The sequence below is a fragment of the Capsella rubella genome, unplaced genomic scaffold (assembly GCF_000375325.1).
Source record: "Capsella rubella cultivar Monte Gargano unplaced genomic scaffold, Caprub1_0 scaffold_4, whole genome shotgun sequence".
Classification (NCBI taxonomy): domain Eukaryota; kingdom Viridiplantae; phylum Streptophyta; class Magnoliopsida; order Brassicales; family Brassicaceae; genus Capsella; species Capsella rubella.
In genome coordinates, this window is record NW_006238920.1 from 12,893,038 (window position 1) to 12,914,693 (window position 21,656).

At 38.3% G+C, this 21,656-nt stretch overlaps 7 protein-coding genes across 9 annotated transcripts; 4 read left to right on the plus strand and 3 right to left on the minus strand.

Annotated features, from left to right (window-relative positions):
- Positions 1-4: 4 nt before the first annotated feature.
- On the minus strand, positions 5-1,425 carry LOC17887712 (putative Myb family transcription factor At1g14600). The gene is made up of 6 exons (XM_006295345.2): positions 1,194-1,425; positions 1,024-1,100; positions 886-925; positions 688-805; positions 491-599; positions 5-406 (listed from the first exon to the last, which is right to left on the minus strand). Exons 1-6 carry the CDS (start codon positions 1,420-1,422, stop codon positions 215-217), a joined length of 765 nt encoding a protein of 254 aa, XP_006295407.1. The 5' UTR covers positions 1,423-1,425; the 3' UTR covers positions 5-214.
- Positions 1,426-4,846: 3,421 nt separating this feature from the next.
- LOC17888006 (plant cysteine oxidase 4) lies at positions 4,847-7,564 on the minus strand. Of its 2 annotated transcripts, XM_023785175.1 has the most exons (7): positions 7,429-7,564; positions 6,890-7,012; positions 6,709-6,814; positions 6,280-6,425; positions 5,584-5,737; positions 5,292-5,498; positions 4,847-5,183 (listed from the first exon to the last, which is right to left on the minus strand). In XM_023785175.1, the coding sequence occupies exons 3-7, from the start codon at positions 6,809-6,811 to the stop codon at positions 5,065-5,067; spliced, it is 729 nt and encodes a 242-aa protein (XP_023640943.1). In that variant the 5' UTR covers positions 6,812-6,814; positions 6,890-7,012; positions 7,429-7,564; the 3' UTR covers positions 4,847-5,064. The 2 variants fall into 2 exon arrangements, with proteins under 2 accessions (XP_023640943.1, XP_006294899.1); XM_006294837.2 differs by having other exon boundaries at positions 5,292-5,495; positions 6,709-7,012.
- Positions 7,565-8,402: 838 nt separating this feature from the next.
- LOC17887743 (multiprotein-bridging factor 1a) lies at positions 8,403-9,898 on the plus strand. Its single transcript, XM_006295134.2, has 4 exons — positions 8,403-8,643; positions 9,047-9,130; positions 9,417-9,499; positions 9,603-9,898. The coding sequence occupies exons 1-4, from the start codon at positions 8,502-8,504 to the stop codon at positions 9,720-9,722; spliced, it is 429 nt and encodes a 142-aa protein (XP_006295196.1). The 5' UTR covers positions 8,403-8,501; the 3' UTR covers positions 9,723-9,898.
- LOC17887726 (phospholipase A1-IIdelta) lies at positions 9,870-11,345 on the minus strand. The gene is made up of 2 exons (XM_006294252.2): positions 10,279-11,345; positions 9,870-10,187 (listed from the first exon to the last, which is right to left on the minus strand). The coding sequence occupies exons 1-2, from the start codon at positions 11,287-11,289 to the stop codon at positions 9,966-9,968; spliced, it is 1,233 nt and encodes a 410-aa protein (XP_006294314.1). The 5' UTR covers positions 11,290-11,345; the 3' UTR covers positions 9,870-9,965.
- A 1,007-nt stretch (positions 11,346-12,352) lies between these two features.
- LOC17890024 (sec1 family domain-containing protein MIP3) lies at positions 12,353-16,218 on the plus strand. Its single transcript, XM_006293617.2, has 7 exons — positions 12,353-12,566; positions 12,710-12,853; positions 13,141-13,290; positions 13,550-13,993; positions 14,159-15,694; positions 15,783-15,851; positions 15,929-16,218. Exons 1-7 carry the CDS (start codon positions 12,519-12,521, stop codon positions 16,055-16,057), a joined length of 2,520 nt encoding a protein of 839 aa, XP_006293679.1. The 5' UTR covers positions 12,353-12,518; the 3' UTR covers positions 16,058-16,218.
- A 98-nt stretch (positions 16,219-16,316) lies between these two features.
- LOC17889717 (50S ribosomal protein L1) lies at positions 16,317-19,181 on the plus strand. The gene is made up of 10 exons (XM_006294240.2): positions 16,317-16,965; positions 17,422-17,499; positions 17,662-17,703; positions 17,790-17,892; positions 18,070-18,134; positions 18,230-18,274; positions 18,380-18,487; positions 18,562-18,649; positions 18,741-18,787; positions 18,867-19,181. The coding sequence occupies exons 1-10, from the start codon at positions 16,378-16,380 to the stop codon at positions 18,942-18,944; spliced, it is 1,242 nt and encodes a 413-aa protein (XP_006294302.1). The 5' UTR covers positions 16,317-16,377; the 3' UTR covers positions 18,945-19,181.
- Positions 19,182-19,513: 332 nt separating this feature from the next.
- Positions 19,514-21,627, plus strand: LOC17890095 (F-box/LRR-repeat protein At2g42720). Of its 2 annotated transcripts, XM_023784124.1 has the most exons (4): positions 19,525-19,626; positions 19,809-20,727; positions 20,955-21,095; positions 21,176-21,627. In XM_023784124.1, exons 2-4 carry the CDS (start codon positions 19,825-19,827, stop codon positions 21,464-21,466), a joined length of 1,335 nt encoding a protein of 444 aa, XP_023639892.1. In that variant the 5' UTR covers positions 19,525-19,626; positions 19,809-19,824; the 3' UTR covers positions 21,467-21,627. The 2 variants fall into 2 exon arrangements, with proteins under 2 accessions (XP_006294222.1, XP_023639892.1); XM_006294160.2 differs by having other exon boundaries at positions 19,514-20,727.
- Positions 21,628-21,656: the final 29 nt, after the last annotated feature.

Genomic DNA, 21,656 nt, shown 5'->3' on the forward strand with positions numbered 1-21,656 from the left:
AGAGTGAGGAGGAAGAAACATATTATTATTACATGTGTTTTGTTTCGAGTGATACTAATTTTTTCTCTAAGTAGGAAAGTACTTACAGGATCTGAATCAAGCCTGAACCAGATCCTGGCTAAGTACTCATCCCAAGAAACGGCTATGGAAAACAAAAAGCCTCTACTCTTGAATCTCTCTTTATAGTTAAACTTCATCTCTCTACTATGTTGGATTATGCGATGTTACGGTCTCGTCCTGGTGATGATGTCGAGAACAGAGAGAGCGAGAGCATCGTGTTGATATCATCTGCTGGTTTTTGCCTGCAATTTCCAAACTCAGGTAACTGTCCGGATATTGATTTCAATCGTTTGACTGATGATACCTCTTCCTCTCGTACTCTTTTCTCATTGATAGTCTTCCTAATCTGCATAAGTTTTCACCAAGATTTTAATATCTTCCATTGTTTTTACCAAAACTGTTCCTCTAACTGAAAAAGAAGGTAAGTTACCTCGAGCAGAGGCAGAGTCTTGTTCTCTATGCTGTCTCGGTTGTTTTTGCATAACCCGCTCAACCAGCTAGATGGTCGCATAAGAAAGTTACCTTCAAGATTGGGTACCCTGCAGAATAAAAATGCAATTTTAACTTCCTGGTCGGATCTACAAATTTGAAACATCTTAGGAACTGAAACTTGTGTCTATGAATGACCTGGAAGGAACGGTTTTAGAGTTATAGACATGTTTTAAATCACCGCCATAAGGATTACATCCGGAGTTTATCATGTCCATCAAATAGTTTCTTTGTCCACTCATGAAAGCTCCAATTTCTGTTCAAGAGTAGTAATTTTCCATATCAAACCTGGTGAACGAATGATTATTAAATGTCTGCGGATCAAAACTAACGTACCATGGCGAGATGACAGCTCCAGCTTCTTACTTCGATACATCTTGAAAAAAAACAAAAAAACATCAAAACATTGAAAAGAGAACAACAAAACTGATCTGACAATCTTAAGGAAACATACGATGAGATTATAGTGTGAACCTGTAAATGACTCTTGACATGTGCAATACTCAGCCCTTTCAGATTCATCATCTGAAGAACCAATTTCGGTGTCGCTCCTGCAAAGTCATACAACAATAGCAAACCATTACAAACCACAGTCCACAGAGAGAGAGAAAGAGATAGAACTTGAGAGAAAGAGAGAATCTTACTGTGTGGACCGCCTAGTCTTTGAACTGCACGGACGAAGGAGAGATGAAGATCAGGAGTCCAACGAAGCCGAGGCATGTTGGATCGAACATACTGTCTAACGTTATTACTACTCGTGACTTGGTCTTCATCTTCAACTGATGACTCTTCTTCATTGTTCTTCTCCACCGTCTCTTCTCTGTTCAGGTCAAGCCACGTGTAGCATTTTCCCGCTGAAGATGTCCCGGCCATGCCTCTCCGGTGAGAGTGTCCTTAGCTAGCTCTCGAGATCAATTACTCAAAAACAAACAAAAAAACTCCGTGAGATAGGTTAAATCTCAAGTTATATTTGTATAGTCTCTCTAATGATAATATCGGCGTTGGCTTCAAGCCTTCAATAATACTATAATATCCACACTATACAAAACATTATTTGTATAATCTTATATTATTTTGTCATAAACTATAATATATGTAGAGACAGACATATATATTCTTATCTATGTCATGCATGTTTACGTGTAAGTGTAAGTGATTTTTATGGAAAAGTGTGTTGGAATCTTCCGTTTGGTGAAATCGCATTTGTTATTAGGTTTTGCTTCATTTTTGTTAACAGACCAGAAAAATATCCGTTTGTTCTTTTAATGACAAAGACATATGAACTTATAGCTTTCCTTTTTTTTTTGAAAAAAAGAAAAATTTATCTACAAAATTTGAATAATGAATATAGTGAGTGTTGAATATGATGAATACGATCAGATTCCAAAATCTGTGTCATTTTTTTTTTTTAAATGTTCTGTTTACCTAACATGCCTTTCATATATTATATCATGTGATAATGGCGAGGCTATTTAAATTGGTTAATTAGTCGCATGTTTGATATTACGAATCTTGGTTTGAATAGTCAAGTCTATATGTATATACAATTGGCAGTCGAATATTTTGTGTCATTCGAATTGTAGTTTTGTGGATGAATGTATTAAACATTTCAATCCGACCAAACCACTCTTGTATTTGTAACAGTTTTCTCTTTAATAATCTTCAGTTAAGTTGACCTTTGCCGGAGACTACGCTTTACTCTTTTGTCATATTATACCACTTTTTCTTGTTTTTCAAAAACATACTCAAAAGTAAAATAAAATCAGATTATCATTGGGGAAACTGATCACATGGAGAACTATATATCGATCTAAACCGTTCGATTATTCGAACCCTGATGATGATATATGTAAAAGGTATAAATTATTGTCTACTTCAACCCATTACAATAGACGGTGGGATGAAACGTTAGGTTAAAAAAAAAATTATCTCGATGAAAATTTTACTTGGAACAAAAAGTTGATATTGGAGTATTGATCATATTTCTCATATACTTAGGTTAATTAATACATGACAGTCTTCAATCCCAACGCTTGAAAACAAAACTTATAAATCTAAGAGAAGGGGAGTATTTGTCAAATGGTTACAAAAATGTGATTCCCAAAGATTCTTGGGTTCACGTATGTACCAAAAACAGAAGTTGTCTTTTTCTTTTTGTTTTTATTATTGGTTTACCCTTTTCAATGGAGGCTTCGGGTAACACACCTGCTTATACTATTTTACTTCTCTTCGACATTGAGTAGCTACATGTTTACACGTACAAACACTTTACAAGATTTACACCGAAGTTTATAAATGTGAAATGAAAAAGGACCTCAAACCCTACACCAAATTAATTGGTAAACCGTCCCGATGCAATTTTTCGACGCTCTATGTCTACGCACACACATATCTATACAAGCAATTTTGGAACATATATGAAAACGCGATAGGATCAGATTTCAATGCTCGTAGTCATATATATAAATATGTACAACTTGAGTTTTATATTTATATATATGAAGTCTTTTTACCATGATCGCTTCGATCTTCAACTTTAGGGTTATCGATCGATAGACAAAGGAGAGAAGAGAAGAGAGGACAAATATTCCAAGTATTTAATTAACAGTACCGAAGAGAGAGCTTTGATGGGAGAGAAGGAATCGTAGAGACTCATGTGGGCACTAAAGAAAGATGAGGAAGCTAGCTAGTAGTATATATGTTTTGTCCTTAACTTATTTACGTACCGACACTTTCATTCACAATTCCTCCATTTCCCATGCTCTCTTTTGTGGTGTATATATATTTCTTTAATCGATATTTTGAAGTTATTTGGTGAAGAGAATCTTTTGTCGAATTGTTTCCAAGAAAATTCCTGTTTTTCCATTTCAATAATTACACCAGCGGTACCTATATATACATATATATAAATTTACACACCATCACCAATTTTGGCCCATGGAAGTAGTAATGAACCAACATGATTGGTGAGTCTAACCAGGGTTCGAGTCAAGGGACGATAATGGTACTATACGGATTGTCGTATAAATGTATATCACATTGTAATCATGTCTTTGGAGGTAGCCGAATTGAGGTAATTTTAATTACTTAAAAAAAAAAAGAAATTTTAACTACAGATAAACACAATTACACCATTGAACAATTTTCTTACAGGTCGGCAAAAAAAAAAAAAAAAAAAAATTCTTACAAAGTTAATGAACTTTTCTACAACAGTATGTTCGTAACTATAAAGAGCCACACTGTCTTGTTTTGATTTTTTGCGACATGAGTTGGTACGTTTAACATGCGCAAAGTGCGAGATCTATCTATATATAGTTCTATACCTATACAATATTGTAGGAACTATAGACATTTAAATTTCGGAAAGGACGTTGAACAAGTTGATATATATTATAATGCCATGCAAGAAGAAGCTAAAAAATTGTGCATGTTGCCCTAAAGAGTCGCCGCAAAATAAGGCACCGTCTTCGAATTCTTCCTCCATCACATGCCTACGTATCTTTACCCAGCAGGAGGACCATGATTATTATTAGCTTCAAATATTTTAACTTTTGGAGATGAAAAATGCATTTGTAGAGTAGTTACAAAACTAACAATGTAACATAGTAATGGTTTTTCTTGTAAGTTGTTTCCATGTTTCGCATCAAGACAACTCCACGAACTGTAAAATTAAAAGAAAAACCGAATATTCACAAGACATTTAAGATGTCTTGAGTAACGAATCCTTGATTAAAATCACAATTCAAAGATTTGAACACTAGTCTTTCAAATTCAACCCTATGCTTCAACCCACTCGACTACTATAAAAGTATGCATGCCTCTATGAATTAATTAGTTTGGTTGTTGAACATCATGCTCATCATCTCCATAATCGATAGTTGATATTTTATTTTCTTTTGCCTAAGGGAACAATTGGAAAGCTAATCTAATGACAAAATTTTAGTGAAACAATAAGAGCTGAGATGGAATGGAACATAGTCTAACGGAGGAGTACTCATAGTTTGATTAATCTTGGGTCTACTATTTTGCTTTGTGGGACTCAGAAAAAGGTCCCTAGAAAAAGCCAAAGACCCGCTTTGTTCCCTTGCCTATCAAAACAGTCAAAATCACACCCAATGATCTTTATTCCGAATCAGTCCCAACTTCATTATCAAATGAACAAATCTACAAAATTGGGTGTGACCCTTTTCTTTCTTTTGAGGAAATAATTGACCACGCATAGAAATTATATACAAAATGAAGAATCACAACTATATGTCAAGGATTTTGTAAAAGATAAAAGATGCCATTAGAGAAGTCTACTACCGAAGAAATATTTTGCAATATACTGCATATATAAAGAAACGGAGACACCATATCACAAATTGGTATGTACAACAATCCCGTTTGCAATATAAAAAGAAGACCCCCACATTTTCAGATTATTTCCCAAAAGGAATATATAAAAAAAAAAAAAAATCGAACCCGCGCAAATTATGTGAACAAGTAAAGAGATAGATAACAAAGTCTTATCATTCAAGTTCTAATAACAGGGCCTCTGTACTGAACTCGTCTTATCACAAAGTCATCAGGTGGTTGGAATTCCTCAAGCCAAGTCACGTCTGTCATCACTTCCCCATCTATTTCTATCTCACCTGCTCCGTTTCACAATCCCCAAGTCAATATCAACCAAATATTCTAATTCGGTTTCGAGTTTTTGGGGTTCATATTGTATATTGCGTTTCAGGAGCTTAGTGTGTTACCTGGTAAGTCTTCTCTTCTTGATTTCCGGAAGTAAGTGCAATGCCTATCATGGTCTGATGAGTACGGTGGAGATAAGATATCAAGAATAGCACAATGGGTGATGGCTTTGAAACAATGAATGTTGCCACCACTTTTCGGATATAATGTCGTTGCTGGGCTTGGAGCCGTCATCTCAATATCCTTCACCAGTTTAGCGGGTCTTGCTGCTTTTAAATATCAAAGAGTTTACAATTAGACCAGAAGAGTGATTGTTTTAAAAAAATGAGAGTGTAAGAGAAAGACAACATTTACCTTGTGATGGATCATCTGGTTCGGTCAGTTCAGGCTCTAGCCAATCATATGACTTCACATGCATTGAACCATAAACGAGCTTGCTTAGCACGGTCATGCCCGGATGGTTATGAAGAGGTATCATAGAGGAAGGTGGCATGCAGAAAATTCCTATCTGTTTTGAACAAAACGAACCAGCTGAGAAACATCATTGGTGGTGGTACAAGAAAGACATAAAACCTCGACTAGCGACAGACTCAGAATTGACTCAAACTGTGTTTACTCATACTTTCTAGATCATTTGTCATAGGCTTTTTGCAGACTTCAGGCTCATGGCTTGAATGATGGGTTCCTGAGGTTCTCTCAAAGACCATGTTTAGATGCCCCCCCTATTCCCCTAACTTCGAATATGCGGAAAAAGAGAATATTAAATATCAACTAAATAATCTCATGCTATAGAGCATTCGAACTTTTGTCTTGTGGAAGATCGGTTTTTGCATATTATTCCAACCAAGAGCATTCCTATACAAACCTAGGAAACTAGAATGGGACTCTTATGCTATGTTCTATCTAAGTCATCCTAAACTAGATCACATAAGATGCACCCTTTCAATCCCGCATTTGACTATCTTATAGTAGCCATCAATAATCTTTAATAAGCAACGTCTTTTTTTTTAGTAATAATCAGCCGTAGAGTATTAAAATCAGTATGCTTACAGAGAAACTGTCACACTCATGCAAATGAAGATACTTTATTGCTGGGGGAGACTGATGACTTCCATTGCGTTCATTGAGAAGACCAGACCTGGACCGTGCCAATTGAGCGTCCTGCTCGATGCCAACATCAGATGGCTTGATTTTCTCTGAAACAAGGATTACAAATAAGGCTCTAAGTGCAACACGGGACCACTGTATTTAAGACTAAAATGAGACATATAAATAATTACTCCCACCAACACCTTAACACATACACTCATATAAGGTAAATGCAGAATGATTAGATTTCTAATTCACATGTTGTGGGCGACACAATTCATAAACAAGTCACTGTCACAAACACACCAAAGGATGATTCAAATAAGAGATGCGAGAAACTGAAAACCACCTCAATGGACAAAGAGTCAATGATAATGTGCATAATCATACCCAAGGCATTGCGAACCTTCTCCAGAGCCTCGTCTGATATTGGTCCGTCTGAAGAGAAGGAGGCCTTGCACGTATTGTAAAGCCTCTGAGCAAAGTAAGGCATGATCTGAAATCCAAGTTCCAAATTCTCAAGCTAACTAGCTATGTCGCCTTTTCTGGAAAAAGGGGCTCAAAACCAAACCTGTCAATGATAACAGAGGAAAAGAGCCCGTTCCCAGTTTTTCTAAACACGACTGATTGATGATACTAAAACTTCATGAAAGATAACCATTTCCTTCTTCTACAACATACAGCCATTATTTTCCTGAAACAAGGCAAATATACAATGATTACCAGCTTACCCAATGAGACTAAGGAACTGCGACTAAGATGAGCATCGAGCATATGGGGTTCAAATCAAACAGAAGCATTGAATCACGGAACCTAATCACAGAAGCTCGACATAGAAAATATTCAGAAGAACAGAAAGGCTCAACATTGTAGCTCTCGAAACTGGATATAATCGAATTGGAGTGACTAAATCATCAGCTTAATATATAATTAGCATTAACAGAATCAATTAGCTTGAGAATCTCTATAAGGAAGACAGACATGTAATATCAGATTTCAATAGACCTCAAAATCGGAGATTCGTTATCTCAAACAACCGATAGAACTAAAACAGCAGAACACAATAAAACAAAAAAAAGGAAGGAGAGAAGAAGAAAAAGTCGAAGAAACCTGAGGTGATTGGTTGCGTAAGATCCGGAAGAAATAGAATCAATCTCGGTAGAAGCTGAATCAATACGAAGAAGAAGAAGAAGCAAGCAGAGAGAGAGAGAGAGAGAGAGGTCAGAGTAATTATTATTTTTTTCCCTTTGTCCGTTTTTTTATAAAAGAAGTAAAGAGTGAAAAAAAAATGAAAGAGGATCCAATTTTCTTAATTTTGTTGCGATATGTGCCCGTAGATATTTTCTTCTCCAACTAGGACCCATAAGTTTACCAAATTACCCTTTTAGGACCAAAACTCTTTACACACAATTCATGTGGGATATGATTGTTAGTTCATTAATTTTCTTCTATTGATCAATTCCAATATAAATATGAATATTGTTTTTTTTTAGTTTTCAACTGGTTCTGGTTGTGATGGATTAATCGCCGTCAATACCTCGGTGTAGGTCCGGGATAATCCTTTATTCCATAGTCCTGGGGCTAAAACTGATTAAAAAAAACTGAAGCTTAAACTATTCATAAGCTATAGTATAGAAAAACAAAAACGAAAATCGTCAAAAATTTAAGATAGGTCTATTTTTTAAAAATTATTTTCTGTTGAGTTTTTGTTGGTTTATACAATATTTTTAATTTGTCTTTGTCTGCAAGAACTATTCAAAACATTTATATAGTATTACATGAAAATTAATTACAAAAATGAACATAGTACAAAAGATGGTAAGTTATCTTATGCATCTCTTTTAGTAATTAGCTTGGAAGTTATACTTAAAAGACTGAAACACACAAAATATATGACATTAATACAGTTTGCACTGTTGATAAAAGAAAATATAAAATTGAAATACGAAAAGGTCATGTTATGTAATTTTGTCAAAATCAATTATCGGAGAAGATAAATATATTTTTTAACAAAAAAAAGTAGCGTGAAGGTCACGCACGGCTTTTGTATTGTATATATCTTATTGTGTTATTCCCAACTTTTTCTTTTGTTATCTGTTTCTTCACCTACACAGAGAAATAAATCAAACCCTAGATTTTGTGAAAAAGGCGGTTGCGTAACAACAAACTTTTGAGACGAAGCCATGGCAGGAGTTGGACCTTTGACTCAGGATTGGGAGCCGGTGGTGATCCGTAAGAAAGCCCCTAACTCCGCCGCCAAGCGTGACGATAAAACTGTCAACGCCGCTCGCCGATCCGGCGCCGATATCGAGACCGTCAGAAAATGTTCGATTCTTCTTTCTTTTCCCCTATAATTTCCTGGTTGGTTCGTTTTCTTAGTTCTGATTGTTGTCATCTGAGAGATTGCTTAGAGCTCTCTAGAATATTTCCTTCATTTTGCTATAGGAGCATTTTGAGGTCCGATTTTGTTCTTGTTTGAGGTTCAATAGAAGTGACTAGCTCTCAATTCCTTGGGGGTTATTGTGATTTCTGTTTACGGTATCTATATTAGGGTTTGTATTGGTTGTCAATTGAAATTTCCGATGTATTTGTATTGCTGATTTAGCTAGTTCGATATCTTCTGCTGGTTAGAATTGGTTCCTGAATCTTGTTGTTTCTATGTGCAATTTCCCAGTTATGGCTTCCTTCCTTCTAACATTGGTTTTATTTGTGTGTATGTGTGGTTTAGTCAATGCTGGAACCAACAAGGCGGCATCAAGTGGCACATCCCTGAACACCAAAAGGCTTGATGATGACACTGAGAACCTTACTCGTAAGTCTACATCTAATCATTTGCCTTACTAATGTATAATGGTGAATTGACTTCCCTAGTGGCTAAATAATGGTAGTCTTAGGCCTCTGTAATTTGGTAAAATGAGGTTCATTATGTTTGTCTGATGACAAATCAGAAAACTGTCCTGTTATGAGTAGGAATCACATTGTTTTTCTGTTTTATCGCCTGATTCTTTGATGGTTTTAGCTGGAGGAACTTTTCTATGTACTGATGTGTATTTGGATGCTAGAGCTTTATGTATTGATTTATGCAATTGTGAATCCAGATGAACGTGTTCCCACTGAGCTAAAGAAAGCCATTATGCAAGCCCGAACAGATAAGAAGCTAACCCAGTCCCAACTTGCTCAGGTATATTATACTTCTCTCTATGTATCTTATTATCACCCCTTGTATGTAACTATTGTTTGATTCATGACAAGAAATAAACTCTTGAATGTTTCTCTTTGTGTAGATCATCAATGAGAAGCCACAAGTGATTCAAGAGTATGAGTCTGGCAAAGCAATCCCTAACCAGCAGATCCTTTCTAAGCTGGAGAGAGCACTTGGAGCTAAGCTACGTGGAAAGAAGTGAACAAGTCCTAATGATGTAGCAAGTAACAAGAATCAATGCTTTGATCTAATGCCATCACTCTGCGAAAATGAATCTTTTCTGATGTAAGAAAGTAAAACCGTTGAATGTTTCTTTGGTTGATTGAATCACCCATCTTACAAACTCATATCAATATAAATAACTCGGTCTTTTCATCACTCAGTTGCACTGCTTATTGTTGATTTAACATGAAATTGAAAGAAAAAGAAAAACATAAGTACAATATTAGAATTCAGGTACAGGTTCTTCTTCAACTGGAGCAATAACCCATTCACCATCTTCGTTCCTGATCATTCCTTTGTTCTTCTCCACCCACCAAGATCCTGGCACTAAACACTCATCTTTCAAGAACTCGCATGACTTGTTTACTAAAGCAATACTTCTCTTTACCATGAGTTTAAACTCCCCTTTCTTCCCATTCCATCCAGCTACAACATGTAGCATTGCCTGCACATATATGGAAAAAACAATATGGTAAAGAGTTTCTACTCTGTATCGTTGTAGTCTAGATTGTAAGACTTTCCTCGCAGATTCTTACCTGAAGATTATGCCAATCCCCCGGATTCCTTGAATCTTTTAAGAACGGTGACTTCTTTGTATCAATCACAAAGTTAATTCCCATGTCAACATACCCTAAAAGTCCCCCTGGAAATCGAGTTAAGAGATCAATCGTGTTCCTTACATGTAGGATCCTCAAGTTTTTGTGACGCATTGCTTCATCTCTGAACTCCTTGTTTCCAACCTGTGGACAACCAAAGACAATAGCAGTGACCGGAACATCATCATTGGAAGCGTTCTCGGCTATATCATAGGCGGCGAGAACAGCCTCAGTAGCTCCCAAGCTATGTCCAGTCAAAACGATGCTCGGTTTCTCGTCCTTATACTTCAGTAGAAGCTCCTTGATGCTAGCTAGCAACTGTGATCGTAGACTCAGATTGGTAAATTTGGATTCAGGGTGAGTAGAAGTATAGATTGTGAGCCACCCGAGCATCACCCTGCATCCTTCTTCGTCTTCACTGTCATCATCAAAAGTCGTACCTTCAACTACACCAGAGCCATCCTGCTCCGGCCCGCGTAGCAATGGGTCAGCCGAAGTAGACCTAAACCCCAAAACATTGACCCACTCGTAGTTCCTACTCGTTCCTCTCAAAGCTACATAGATCTCACGGCGTCCTAAAGCCTTAGTCCGCTCGTCAGATGTGACAGCAATGTAGCCAAACCAGTTAGACTCACGGTCCCAAGAATCTCGTGACTGTGAACTGAGAAGCAAACCTTGGGGTAGGGAAACGCGAGCTGTGGCGTAGAGGAAATTTGTAACCTCATAGTCAGAAGCGGATTCGAGCATGACCTTGTCGAAGAAAGAAGACTTGCCATAGCGGCTGGCTCCGCAGTACTTTGAGTTTTGGTCGTTGACGAAGGCATCGTAGGTGGCTTGACAAAAGTCACCACAACGTAAGATGAGTTCGCGAAGTGATTGGTCTAACGGGTCTAAGAGAGTGTCCCAATTCTTTGAGCCTAGGAGCTCTTCCCATGATGCTGTTGTAGCCATTTGAGAAAATTTGTGAGTAAGGAGATAATAATTGACCCTTCACAAAAATGTTTTTCTGAATTATTAAGTTCTTCTACTTTATATAAGTGGTTGTGGTGATGATGGTATGTGACCCACTCGATCCATCCATAGTGATAAAAGGTTATCCATGGTGTGGGAATATTATTGGCATATAGTAAATATCACAAAGTTTCACATCGTTCTCAACCATACAAAAAAAAGGAGAAAAAATCCAACCCAAATCAGATAGAGAAGAGAAAATTCAACCAAGTCAATTTATACACACGAAAAGAGTCATTTTTGTTTGTTCCTAATCAAACTCGACATTGGGCTTGTCTTCGTCGTCAGGAGTTGCCATGACCCAATCACCATCCTCTGTCTTGAGCAGGCCTTTGTTTTTATCGACCCACCAACACTCGGGAACCAAACATTCCTCTTTCAATAGCGAGCTGTAGCGTAGAGGAACGAAACGACGTCATAGTGTTTCGCATCCTCGAGCATGACTTTGCGGAAGAAAGATGGTTTGCCGTAGCGGCTGGCTCCACAGTAGATAGAGTTTTGGTCGTTAATGAAAATGTCGTAAGTGGCTTGACAGAAGTCGCCGGTTCAAAGGATGAGTCGGCGAAGTGAGTGGTCAAGTATTTCCAATAGGTTTTGCCAATTGTCTCGACCGAGAAGCTCTTCCCATGCTGGCTCGACCATGATTTGATCTCTTGTGTTGTGTACATTAAGACATTTTGAGATTTGCTTATATAATCGTGAGAGCTACTTTTAATCTTCTTGTAGATATGCTAGTGTTCCACTATAGTAAACTGGTCAGCACAACAACACCTATTAATCATTCATATTGACCTATATTTTATACTTTGATTATCATCTTTCATGTGTTACATTAAATTTGCAAAAATATGTTTCTACGTTATAAAGACAAATAAATATGGTTATATAAATTTTTAGAATTAAAACTTTTGTAGAAGTAAAAAGGCCCATTATCAGAGATAACTTAGAGCCCAGAAAGAGGTAAAAGCCCAATAAAGTGAGACGATCATACGAAACGATATCAAGCTAAGCTACGATGCTCGTCGTCGGTGAAATTTCCCGGCGAAGCGGATTCGGTGTTTCTGCGGTGGTTCAGGCGACGCATCTCATAGCATCTTGCTTCTAGCTGGCGATTTCAGTATACCTCGACCAATTGTATCAATTTCTCGCGATTAACGTAGCAGAGAGCTATGGCTCTGATCGATGTCGCAATATCTTGTCTCAATTCGATCCGCGAAGTAAGAATTATCCGTTTGATCTGCTCTACCTTAATCATTACGATTTCTCCAAGATCTTGTTTTGCTCTTGGGAATTTTTAAGAAGTACGTTTACCAGAGTAATTGGAAATCTCAATGTTTTCAAATGTTTGTTTGTTTTGCAGATAGAAGAGGAAGTAAAAGATGCTATTGTGTATATTGATGCTGGCTGCACTGAAAGTTTTCAGTTTGCAGGAGCTTTCCCTTTGTTCTTGGAACTAGGTGCTCGAGCAGTCTGCAGCCTTGAAAATATGACTTCTCTAGATGCGGTAAGCTCGTTACGGTTTCATTTTGTGTGTTCAGAATGCTGACTAAGGAAGATGGGATCAATAGTTATTGTTGATCATTGAGGATCTAGATAGAGAATGGGAAAGATTTTTATGCATGCTGCATTCTTCTGCTTGTTATCAACTCTCAATGGGAGTATTGAATTCTGTTTTCTTTGATTTTACTGATACTACTGTATGTGATCTTGGCATTCGAGTTTGAAAGGGTTAGGCACCACTTAGATTGTCTTCAGATTTTTTAATGTGACTTTTGATGCATTGTGCTCTAGGTGGCTGATTGGAATTCAAAGACTGATTGTGCAAAGAGAATTGTGATTATGACATCTCGGCTTCTCAATGATGCTCATCGATATATGCTACGGTGTCTAAGCACCCATGAAGCTGTTCAGCACTGCACAGTATTCACGTCTATTTCAGAGGTGCTTATCATAAACACTATCTTTGGTCATATTTCTCTTTAACCTGATGAAAGTGACATTCACATTTGCGTTATTATATACTTAATGATACAATCATAAGTTATTGACTTATCAGCACTATTGCGTCTTATGTCTGACTTATCATCCCTTTACTTCAAATTAATTTTCCATATATAAGAATCTTCGGAATAGGTGTTTGTTTTTTTGCATCACTGAAGATATGTCATTTGATTACTTTATTAACTTGTATTTTGTACAGGGATCTCACTCAGCCATCCCTGATTCACCTCTAGGTCCAGACGCGTATCGAGAATACGAAACCTTACTTGTTCAGGATTACAATGAACATACTAAGAAAAGCGACAAAATATCTAAAGACAAAGGGGTTTCTAAGTTCTCTTCCGCACTTGAATCCCTTACTCTGGAGCCCATCATAAGTGAAAATATAGATAGTTCATCAGGTGGTGTAGAAGGTTTGGTAGTCGCAGTGCACCACTTCCCCTTGATTATTTGTCCTTTCACTCCTCGAGCGTTTGTCTTACCTTCCCAAGGATCAGTGGCAGAAGCGTCCTTGTCCCGTCAACATGAAGATTCTCTTAGTTTTGGTTTGCCTCCCGTAAGTACTGGATCTATGTCTGATACTGATGATGTTCCTCCTGGTGCAACTCTTACGGCACATTTTCTTTACCAACTGGCTCTTAAGGTAAATTAACAATGCAAAAATCGTTTTGAACTTACTCCTGATGTTCATGAAGAACGTGAGCTAGAACACAAGAAGATATGTGTGTTCGCTTGTTTGTCATTAATTTAACTTCTTCTGTACCGTTTCTGAAGTTTGTGACCATATCGTTGTTTTGAAAAATTGTAGCTGGAGTTGAAGTTGGAAATATTTTCTCTTGGTGACCTATCAAAGAATGTTGGGAAGATTCTGACAGACAATATGTCAAGTCTTTATGATGTAGGGCGTCGTAAGCGATCTGCTGGCTTGTTACTTGTTGACCGCACACTTGATCTTATCACTCCCTGCTGTCACGGAGATTCACTATTCGATCGTATCTTTTCATCTTTGCCTCGGGCAGAAAGGTTTTCTTCACAAGCACAGCTTAAACAGGGGGTTCAAAGCATCAATCGTCCTTCTCTTGATGTTCAAGTGCCGCTTGGGGAACTGCTTAATGAAGAACCAAGCAAGATTCGGGATTCTGGTCTTCCTGAAGGAGTTGAAGCATTTTTACGTGGCTGGGATTCATACACTTCTGATCCACAAAATGTTGGCCTGCTTAATGAATGTGACAAGAAATCTACTGCCAGCTGGAATGAACTATTAAATGGATCTCTTGTCGCTACTGAATGTTTTAGAGGAACACCTTACTTAGAGGCCATGATTGATAGGAAAACAAAGGATGGAAGTGTACTGGTGAAGAAATGGCTTCAAGAGACTCTGCGTCGCGAAAATATCTCTGTTAACGTGAGAGCTCGTCCTGGTTATGCCACAAAACCGGAGCTCCAGGCCATGATCAGAGCATTGTCCCAAAGCCAGTCGTCTTTGTTGAAAAACAAAGGGATAATTCAGTTAGCGGCAGCTACAGCCGCTGCTCTTGATGAATCTCAAAGTGCCAAATGGGATACTTTTAGCAGTGCGGAGATGATGTTAAATGTAAGTGCTGGTGATACGAGTCAGGGTTTGGCTGCTCAAATTAGTGACCTGATCAACAAAAGCGCTGTGGCAGAACTTCAAGCTAAGAAAAATGAGAAACCAGATACCTTGTCACGAGGACTGCTATCTTTCCGTGATGCCCTGCTCCTTACAATTGTTGGTTACATTCTTGCTGGTGAGAATTTCCCTACCTCTGGCTCTGGTGGGCCTTTCTCTTGGCAAGAAGAGCATTTTCTAAAAGAAGCCATTGTCGATGCTGCTCTAGAGAATCCATCAGTTGGAAATCTCAAGTTTCTTAATGGGTTGACAGAAGAACTTGAGGGCAGATTGAATCGTCTCAAGACCGAGGAAACCAAAGAAAGTCCCTCTGATGATCAATTAGACATTGATGCTCTTGATGATGATCCATGGGGAAAATGGGGTGACGAGGAAGACGAAGAAGTTGAAAATAGTAAAGCAGAGGAGTCCTATGACGATATGCAGCTGAAGCTGGATTTGCGTGATAGAGTAGACAGCTTATTTAGGTTTCTCCACAAGTTATCGAGTCTAAGAACAAGGAATCTACCACTAAGGGAAGGCTCATTGGCTTCAGAAAGCAGCTTTCCTGGCGATCCTTCTGGAAACAAAGGGCTACTCTACAGGCTTATAGCAAAAGTGTTGAGCAAACAAGAGATACCTGGTTTAGAATACCATTCTTCTACTGTCGGAAGGTTTCTTAAAAGTGGGTTTGGAAGGTTTGGTCTTGGTCAGGTTTGTTAGACCTTTTTCTCTACCTATTACTTTCATCTTTCCCTCATCCTCCACAAGATAGACACTGATGTCGGTATTACTATTGCAGGCAAAACCAAGTCTTGCAGACCAGAGTGTTATTCTTGTCTTTGTCATTGGAGGAATCAATGGTCGAGAGGTTAGTTTCTTCACCACAAAAATCACATCCACCTGTCTTAAGCCTATCTTTGATAACTGTTTCCTCCATTGTCAAAGGTTTTCGAAGCTCAAGAGGCTGTGTCAGAGAGCGGAAGACCAGACATTAACCTGGTTATTGGAGGAACGACACTTCTAACTCCTGACGACATGTTCGACTTATTGGTGGGACAGTTCAGCCATTTTTGATCTCCTTCACAATACCTCACTCTCATAACCTCTGTTATTAGCTTGTAAGCCTATGTATTAGAAAGAAAGAGAAATAAACCATTTATATGAGCGAATGTTAAATTTACAAAATATAGTTCCATTTTCGAGAGAAAACAAGAGAATTGGGTATTTATTGTGAATAAGAGCGGTTCTGTCCCCAAATTATTTACATAATTGGTCCCTCAAGCTCTGTAACATTTAGAGAAGAAGCTTTAAAGTTAAAAAATTAAAAATTCTCTTAAACCCCCAAAATCACATTTCACACGAAAAACCTCGAGTGAGTGAAGGAAGTGAGAACAATGGCAGCTATGAAGCTTCTACTCTCTCAATCTCGCCGCCAAGGTCTAACAAAACCCTTTTCGTCTCCATTTCAACAAATCCCAAGACTCTTCTCTTCCTCTCCACCATCCGATTCAAATCCTTCACCCGATTCGAACGAATCTCGCAAGAAGCCTGTTACAATCGAGCCAGTATCGTACGCCGCCAAACCCAAAACTCAGAAATCTGAACCAGCCAATGTTGAATCCACGGAGAATCCTCATCCCTCTGAATCAGCGAACCAGGGAGATCGCTCGAGCTGGACAAGAGAAGAAATCAGATATGTGAAAGACTCTCCTTCGATCAATCCGGTTTCTTACGCTCAGCGCGTGGCTCCGCTTCCTGAGGATCGTGTCGCGGGTGAGGATGAAGGAGAGAGAACTCCGGAGGAGATGGAGAGGGAGAGGAGAAGGATTGAATTAGAGAACCGAGCTAGAAGAAGGTTCTTAAGAGCTAATGCTGTGGAAGAGGATACTTCTTCACTTCCTTTGCCGACTTTGCTTAAACCAGAGTTGAAGCATGGAAAGAAACCTATTTTCGATCTCATGGAGGCCATTCGAGAGATTAAGGTCAGTACTTATTTACCCACATGATTGATCTCTTAACTTAGCTGCCATTGTAAATAGAATGGAAGGTACACCATTTAGGTTCCATGAACTTTTTGTGTCAAAGGATTATTTTTAAAGGAGGCTACGATAATTGGGATTATTTGACTATATAATGTGAACATAGGACGTCTCAAAGAAGGCTTAAAAGCTTTGGTACAAGCTGTGGTGTTGTTTAGAGGGTGCTAAATTCTTACGTAGGGAACTTCATACGAGTAAGAGATCATGCAAGTTTGGTCTAATAGTAGTACTGTGAGAGTTGTGGACTCTGTAAACTGGTAAATGGTAATAGTTGTTGCTGTGTTGATTTTCAACTAGAGTGAGGGAGGACAGAGCGATGCTTTACAGTGGATGTGGACTCGTTAATTTGTGTGTCGCTTATATTCTTCCGTTCTGATGCTGTTTTAATTAATGGTTCAGGCCAGTGCCAAGGCGAAATTTGATGAAACTCTTGAGGCTCACGTGAGGTTGGGCATTGAAAAAGGCAGATCTGAGCTGGTATTTGATGCTTTTCTTTTCTCTGGAGATAACATTTTTCTCTAGCATATTCCTAATCAGACATCGCATTTTGATTGATTACCCCGAATCATTTATTCTGCAAACCAATTGTTCTCCCTCGCTTTATTTCTAGACTGACTGCTATCACTGTTTAAACTGCAGATAGTTCGTGGTACTTTGGCCCTACCCCACTCTGTTAAGAAGGTAAAAGAAATGTCTTTCTAATCCATGATGGGAATTTCTATTTACCAGCCACTAATATAATACAAGAAATGATCTTCCTTGTTCAGGATGTGAAAGTGGCTTTCTTTGCTGAGGGAGCTGATGCAGAGGATGCAAAAGCTGCAGGAGCTGATGTCGTTGGTGGCCTTGAGCTTATTGAAGAAATCTTGAGTAATGAACCAATGCATTTTACTTCAGCTTCCTCTGATAATTCACTTCTTACATATAATTGGACATGCTTGCATTTGGCTCTGTCATAACTTATCTCATTTCTTGAGACAAACTTTTTGTTTTGTTGAATTGTGTTGCAATGGTAGATTATTTATCTGTACTTACCTCTATCTGCAGAAAGCGGCAAGATTGACTTTGATAGATGTCTTGCAACTCCTAAAATGATGCCCCGTGTTTACAAGGTTCTTGGATTTGAGCGCCTATTCAAAATTCTTTGGAACATGATGGAGGCGATATCTTCTCACATAACATACATATGGTTTGTGCTTATTTGCAGATATCAAGGATTCTTAACAATCATGGTTTGATGCCAAACCCCAAAGTGAGTTTGATTCTTTCACTCAGCATCCTAATGTAATGTATTAGTCAGTAATAGTATGCTCTCTTGCCCTTAAATGAATTTAAACGAATGTTATATTTGTTGTAGCAAGGTAGTGTGACCAAGGATGTTACTAAAGCAGTCAAAGACGCAAAAGCTGGACATACCAAATTTAGAATGGATAAAACTTCTATTCTTCATGTGCCACTTGGAAAGGTGACATCTATTCCCAAAGACTTCAAATTTATCTTAGCTGTATTCTTAACAAAGAACACTTTCCTGAAAACCAGATGAGCTTTCCTGAAGAGGCTTTACGAGAGAATGTTGGAGCGTTTATGAACGCCCTTTTGCTAGCAAAACCAGCCGGATTGAAAAAGAGTAAGTCATCGTACTGGGAACTTATAACTTTGAATGAGAGATGATTGTTTGGCTAATTTGAGTACTTGTTCTTAACTTTTTTTCTCTGCAGCTTCAAAATATGCTGGTTATGTGAATGCATTCCACTTATGCAGTACGGTAAGCTTATAAATCAAACCCAACGTCTCCTTTTAGAAACATGTTTGAAATACATTTAACCTAAGACTTGCTTTTGCAGATGGGAAAGGGTTATCCGGTATCGATACAGTCGTTGTCTAGAGCAGCGGATCTCCATACCAAATTGCAGCTCAAGTGAGAGACTCCAAAAGATAAATCTTAACTATCAGGGAAAAGTTTTATAAGTGTTTCCAAATGCTGAATCTTTGAAACATTATGATTTGTTGTTTCTTAGGTTAGTTTATTGCTCAATTGATCGAATTAGCTTGTCTTTTTATATACTCTTTTGTTCTTGTTGTCTGAGAACATATCATCCACTTCCCTTAAAAAAAAGGCCATTCGACTGAATAAGAAGACATCACAAATTTTGTCCTTGGTTTTTTTCCCATTACAACTTCACAGCAATCTCCCAATAAAAATTGTTTTTAAGTAATTCAATTCTCCTCTAATATCATTAAGCCAAATCAGATATCGTGATTTGAGATAAATATATTGTCAAATCAAGTTGTTCAAGACAGATAAATTCAACGATCTATAACGAAAATGACAAATTTCTGATTTCTAGGGTCACAATGTAAAAAAAGAAGCCCAGGCCTATACGAGTGGTTTTAGTTTACTTTATTAAAAAGCGGCGTCGTTTTAGTAAAGTCATACGACTCGCCGCGTCTTTTTGATAAAATGGGTTGGTACGACTCTTTCGTCGCCTGCATCATTTTAAGTTTTGAACATATTCGACGTCCCGGATTGCCAAAACCCTAAATTGGGATTGAATTTTGAGAGCTTTCGTGAAACTAGCCGCCGCCTCTATTGCGATTAGAAAGGTAGGTCTTCTCTTTGGGTATCGATGGCTTGATCACTGTCTCTCTTTGGATTGAGGACAGAGACGATACAATGGATGGAAAAGAAGGAAAAAAACCGGAACTTTGAAACTGATAAACTCTGTGGCTGCTGTTTCTGATTGTAGCTGTTGAAATTTCGTGCTTTGTTGATTCTGTGTGTTTAGGGTTTTCCGAGTGGTGATGGATAAGATCAGTCTTTTACCGGATGAGGTTCTCGGGCACATTTTGTCCTTTCTCCCCTCAAAACAGGCTGCTTCAACTTCATTACTCTCTCAGAGGTGGAGGGATGTGTTTGTTTTTGTTCCCAGTCTTGACCTTGATTATGCGCTTGAGGCTAGTCAGTACCAGCGTGACAAGCCCAGAGATTTCATGGATTTTGTGGAGAGTTTGCTCAATCTGCGAGGCAAGTCGCCTATAAAGAAGCTCGCTCTAAAGATTCATCTCCTTAATCAATTTGGGATAGACCCATCTCGTGTTCATAGCTGGATATGCAATGCCCTTGAGCGTGGTGGTCTTGTGGATCTTGATCTGTTCATCACTTTCAGAGGAAAACTTCAACTTGTGCCTTTGTTGATCTTCAAGAGCAAGACACTGGTTAAGCTGAGACTAGGACGTGGTTTTACACTCAAGCTTTCTCAACAGGATGTTGATCTTCCTTTGCTTAAGAGTTTATGTCTTGATACGGTTGACTTTGATGGAGGTCATGATGTCTTTGAAACTCTTCTTTCTCATTGCCCTGTGCTTGAAGAACTGGTTCTTGAGGATCAGCGATGGAAACAATGGTGTGGATCTCTGTCTTCTCCATTACTAAAGAGACTACGCATCAGATTCTTTAATATCCCTATTATCTCTCTTGATGTTCCCAATCTTGTCTACTTGGAACTTTCGTGTATATTTGGGAGCAAGTATGCAAATGTTAACTTGGAATCCCTCGTTGAAGCTAGACTCAATCTTTGGGTAGAAGAACAACGATTACGGGAACTAAGACATGGAGCTGCTCATTTAGTTTCTGCTGACATGATGGATCTCATCACTGCAATAAGAAATGTCAAGGTCCTTCACTTAACTAGTGATGCTCTTGAGGTCAGTTTACTATTCTTTTTTATTGTCCTAACAAACATTTGCTGCTCAATAAAATAAACGAAAAGGATAAACCAAGATTGGTTAGATTCTGTATCTTCACCAAGTCCTGCCGTGGTAGTAAGATCTTTGGCATGTTACAGTCTTTTGATGGAAAGTTGGATTCGCTTATTGAAGTTCTAAATATTGTATTACTTGAGTGATGACCAGCTGGTTCGGTATTGTTGCAGCTGTTTTACTTCTCCGGTCAAGATTTACCAATGTTTGACAACCTAATTTGTCTATCTATCACGAGTGACAAGAAGCAAGGATGGCAAATTCTGCCACTTCTGTTAAAAAACTCTCCAAATCTTGAAACTCTCATCTTCAAGGTATCTCATGACATAAACAAGCCCATCCTAAACCCCATATACACCTATTTGACTATAACTTTGTCTCCTTTATGCTTCAGGGTGTAGAGCACTACATGACTACAAAATGTGGGGATGCATGTGTTTGCTCTGGCTCTTGGGTAAGCAGAGCTTCTTGCCTGTCATCATCTCGAGTGAAGAGGCTGGAGATATGGGGCTATCAAGGAACTATGAGAGAGCTGAACCAAGTGAGGCATTTCCTAAACAAGTTACCATGTCTTGAGCTGGTGGAAATTCGTCCAGTGAACAACATCCAAGTGCCCATCGATATACAATATCTTATGAAGCTACCAAGAGCTTCATCAAACTGCAAGATCCAAGCCATAATATAACTCAGAAAAAAAAAACTGAAGACTATTGAGTAGTACTTTTGGTTGTTCAAAGTCCTTTGAATGAAGTCGTTGTATTTTTAGTTTATGAGAAAACCTTAGCCAGCAAACATGAGATAAATTATTGCCAGTCTACTTTTATGGAACCTTCCTTTTCTTGCCAATAGTCTTTAAAACACAGATTTAGAAATAT

Excerpts from the sequence above, each read along its gene's own strand:
- LOC17890024 (XM_006293617.2), top strand. The coding sequence starts at position 12,519 with ATGGCTCTGATCGATGTCGCAATATCTTGTCTCAATTCGATCCGCGAA. Across the intron at positions 12,567-12,709 it reads GTCTCAATTCGATCCGCGAA|ATAGAAGAGGAAGTAAAAGA; the intron begins GTAAGAATTATC and ends TTTGTTTTGCAG. Across the intron at positions 13,291-13,549 it reads TATTCACGTCTATTTCAGAG|GGATCTCACTCAGCCATCCC; the intron begins GTGCTTATCATA and ends TATTTTGTACAG.
- LOC17888006 (XM_023785175.1), bottom strand. The coding sequence starts at position 6,811 with ATGCCTTACTTTGCTCAGAGGCTTTACAATACGTGCAAGGCCTCCTTC. Across the intron at positions 6,426-6,708 it reads GAAGGTTCGCAATGCCTTGG|AGAAAATCAAGCCATCTGAT; the intron begins GTATGATTATGC and ends TCCTTGTTTCAG. Across the intron at positions 5,184-5,291 it reads AAGAAGAGAAGACTTACCAG|GTGAGATAGAAATAGATGGG; the intron begins GTAACACACTAA and ends GAAACGGAGCAG.
- LOC17890095 (XM_006294160.2), top strand. The coding sequence starts at position 19,825 with ATGGATAAGATCAGTCTTTTACCGGATGAGGTTCTCGGGCACATTTTG. Across the intron at positions 20,728-20,954 it reads TAACTAGTGATGCTCTTGAG|CTGTTTTACTTCTCCGGTCA; the intron begins GTCAGTTTACTA and ends GTATTGTTGCAG. Across the intron at positions 21,096-21,175 it reads TTGAAACTCTCATCTTCAAG|GGTGTAGAGCACTACATGAC; the intron begins GTATCTCATGAC and ends TTTATGCTTCAG.
- LOC17887712 (XM_006295345.2), bottom strand. The coding sequence starts at position 1,422 with ATGGCCGGGACATCTTCAGCGGGAAAATGCTACACGTGGCTTGACCTG. Across the intron at positions 926-1,023 it reads ATGTCAAGAGTCATTTACAG|ATGTATCGAAGTAAGAAGCT; the intron begins GTTCACACTATA and ends TTTTTTTTCAAG. Across the intron at positions 600-687 it reads TCTAAAACCGTTCCTTCCAG|GGTACCCAATCTTGAAGGTA; the intron begins GTCATTCATAGA and ends TTTATTCTGCAG.
- LOC17887743 (XM_006295134.2), top strand. The coding sequence starts at position 8,502 with ATGGCAGGAGTTGGACCTTTGACTCAGGATTGGGAGCCGGTGGTGATC. Across the intron at positions 9,131-9,416 it reads TGACACTGAGAACCTTACTC|ATGAACGTGTTCCCACTGAG; the intron begins GTAAGTCTACAT and ends TTGTGAATCCAG. Across the intron at positions 9,500-9,602 it reads CCCAGTCCCAACTTGCTCAG|ATCATCAATGAGAAGCCACA; the intron begins GTATATTATACT and ends CTCTTTGTGTAG.
- LOC17887726 (XM_006294252.2), bottom strand. The coding sequence starts at position 11,289 with ATGGCTACAACAGCATCATGGGAAGAGCTCCTAGGCTCAAAGAATTGG. Across the intron at positions 10,188-10,278 it reads GGGATTGGCATAATCTTCAG|GCAATGCTACATGTTGTAGC; the intron begins GTAAGAATCTGC and ends ATATATGTGCAG.
- LOC17889717 (XM_006294240.2), top strand. The coding sequence starts at position 16,378 with ATGGCAGCTATGAAGCTTCTACTCTCTCAATCTCGCCGCCAAGGTCTA. Across the intron at positions 17,500-17,661 it reads AAAAAGGCAGATCTGAGCTG|ATAGTTCGTGGTACTTTGGC; the intron begins GTATTTGATGCT and ends TTTAAACTGCAG. Across the intron at positions 18,650-18,740 it reads ACCAGCCGGATTGAAAAAGA|CTTCAAAATATGCTGGTTAT; the intron begins GTAAGTCATCGT and ends TTTTCTCTGCAG.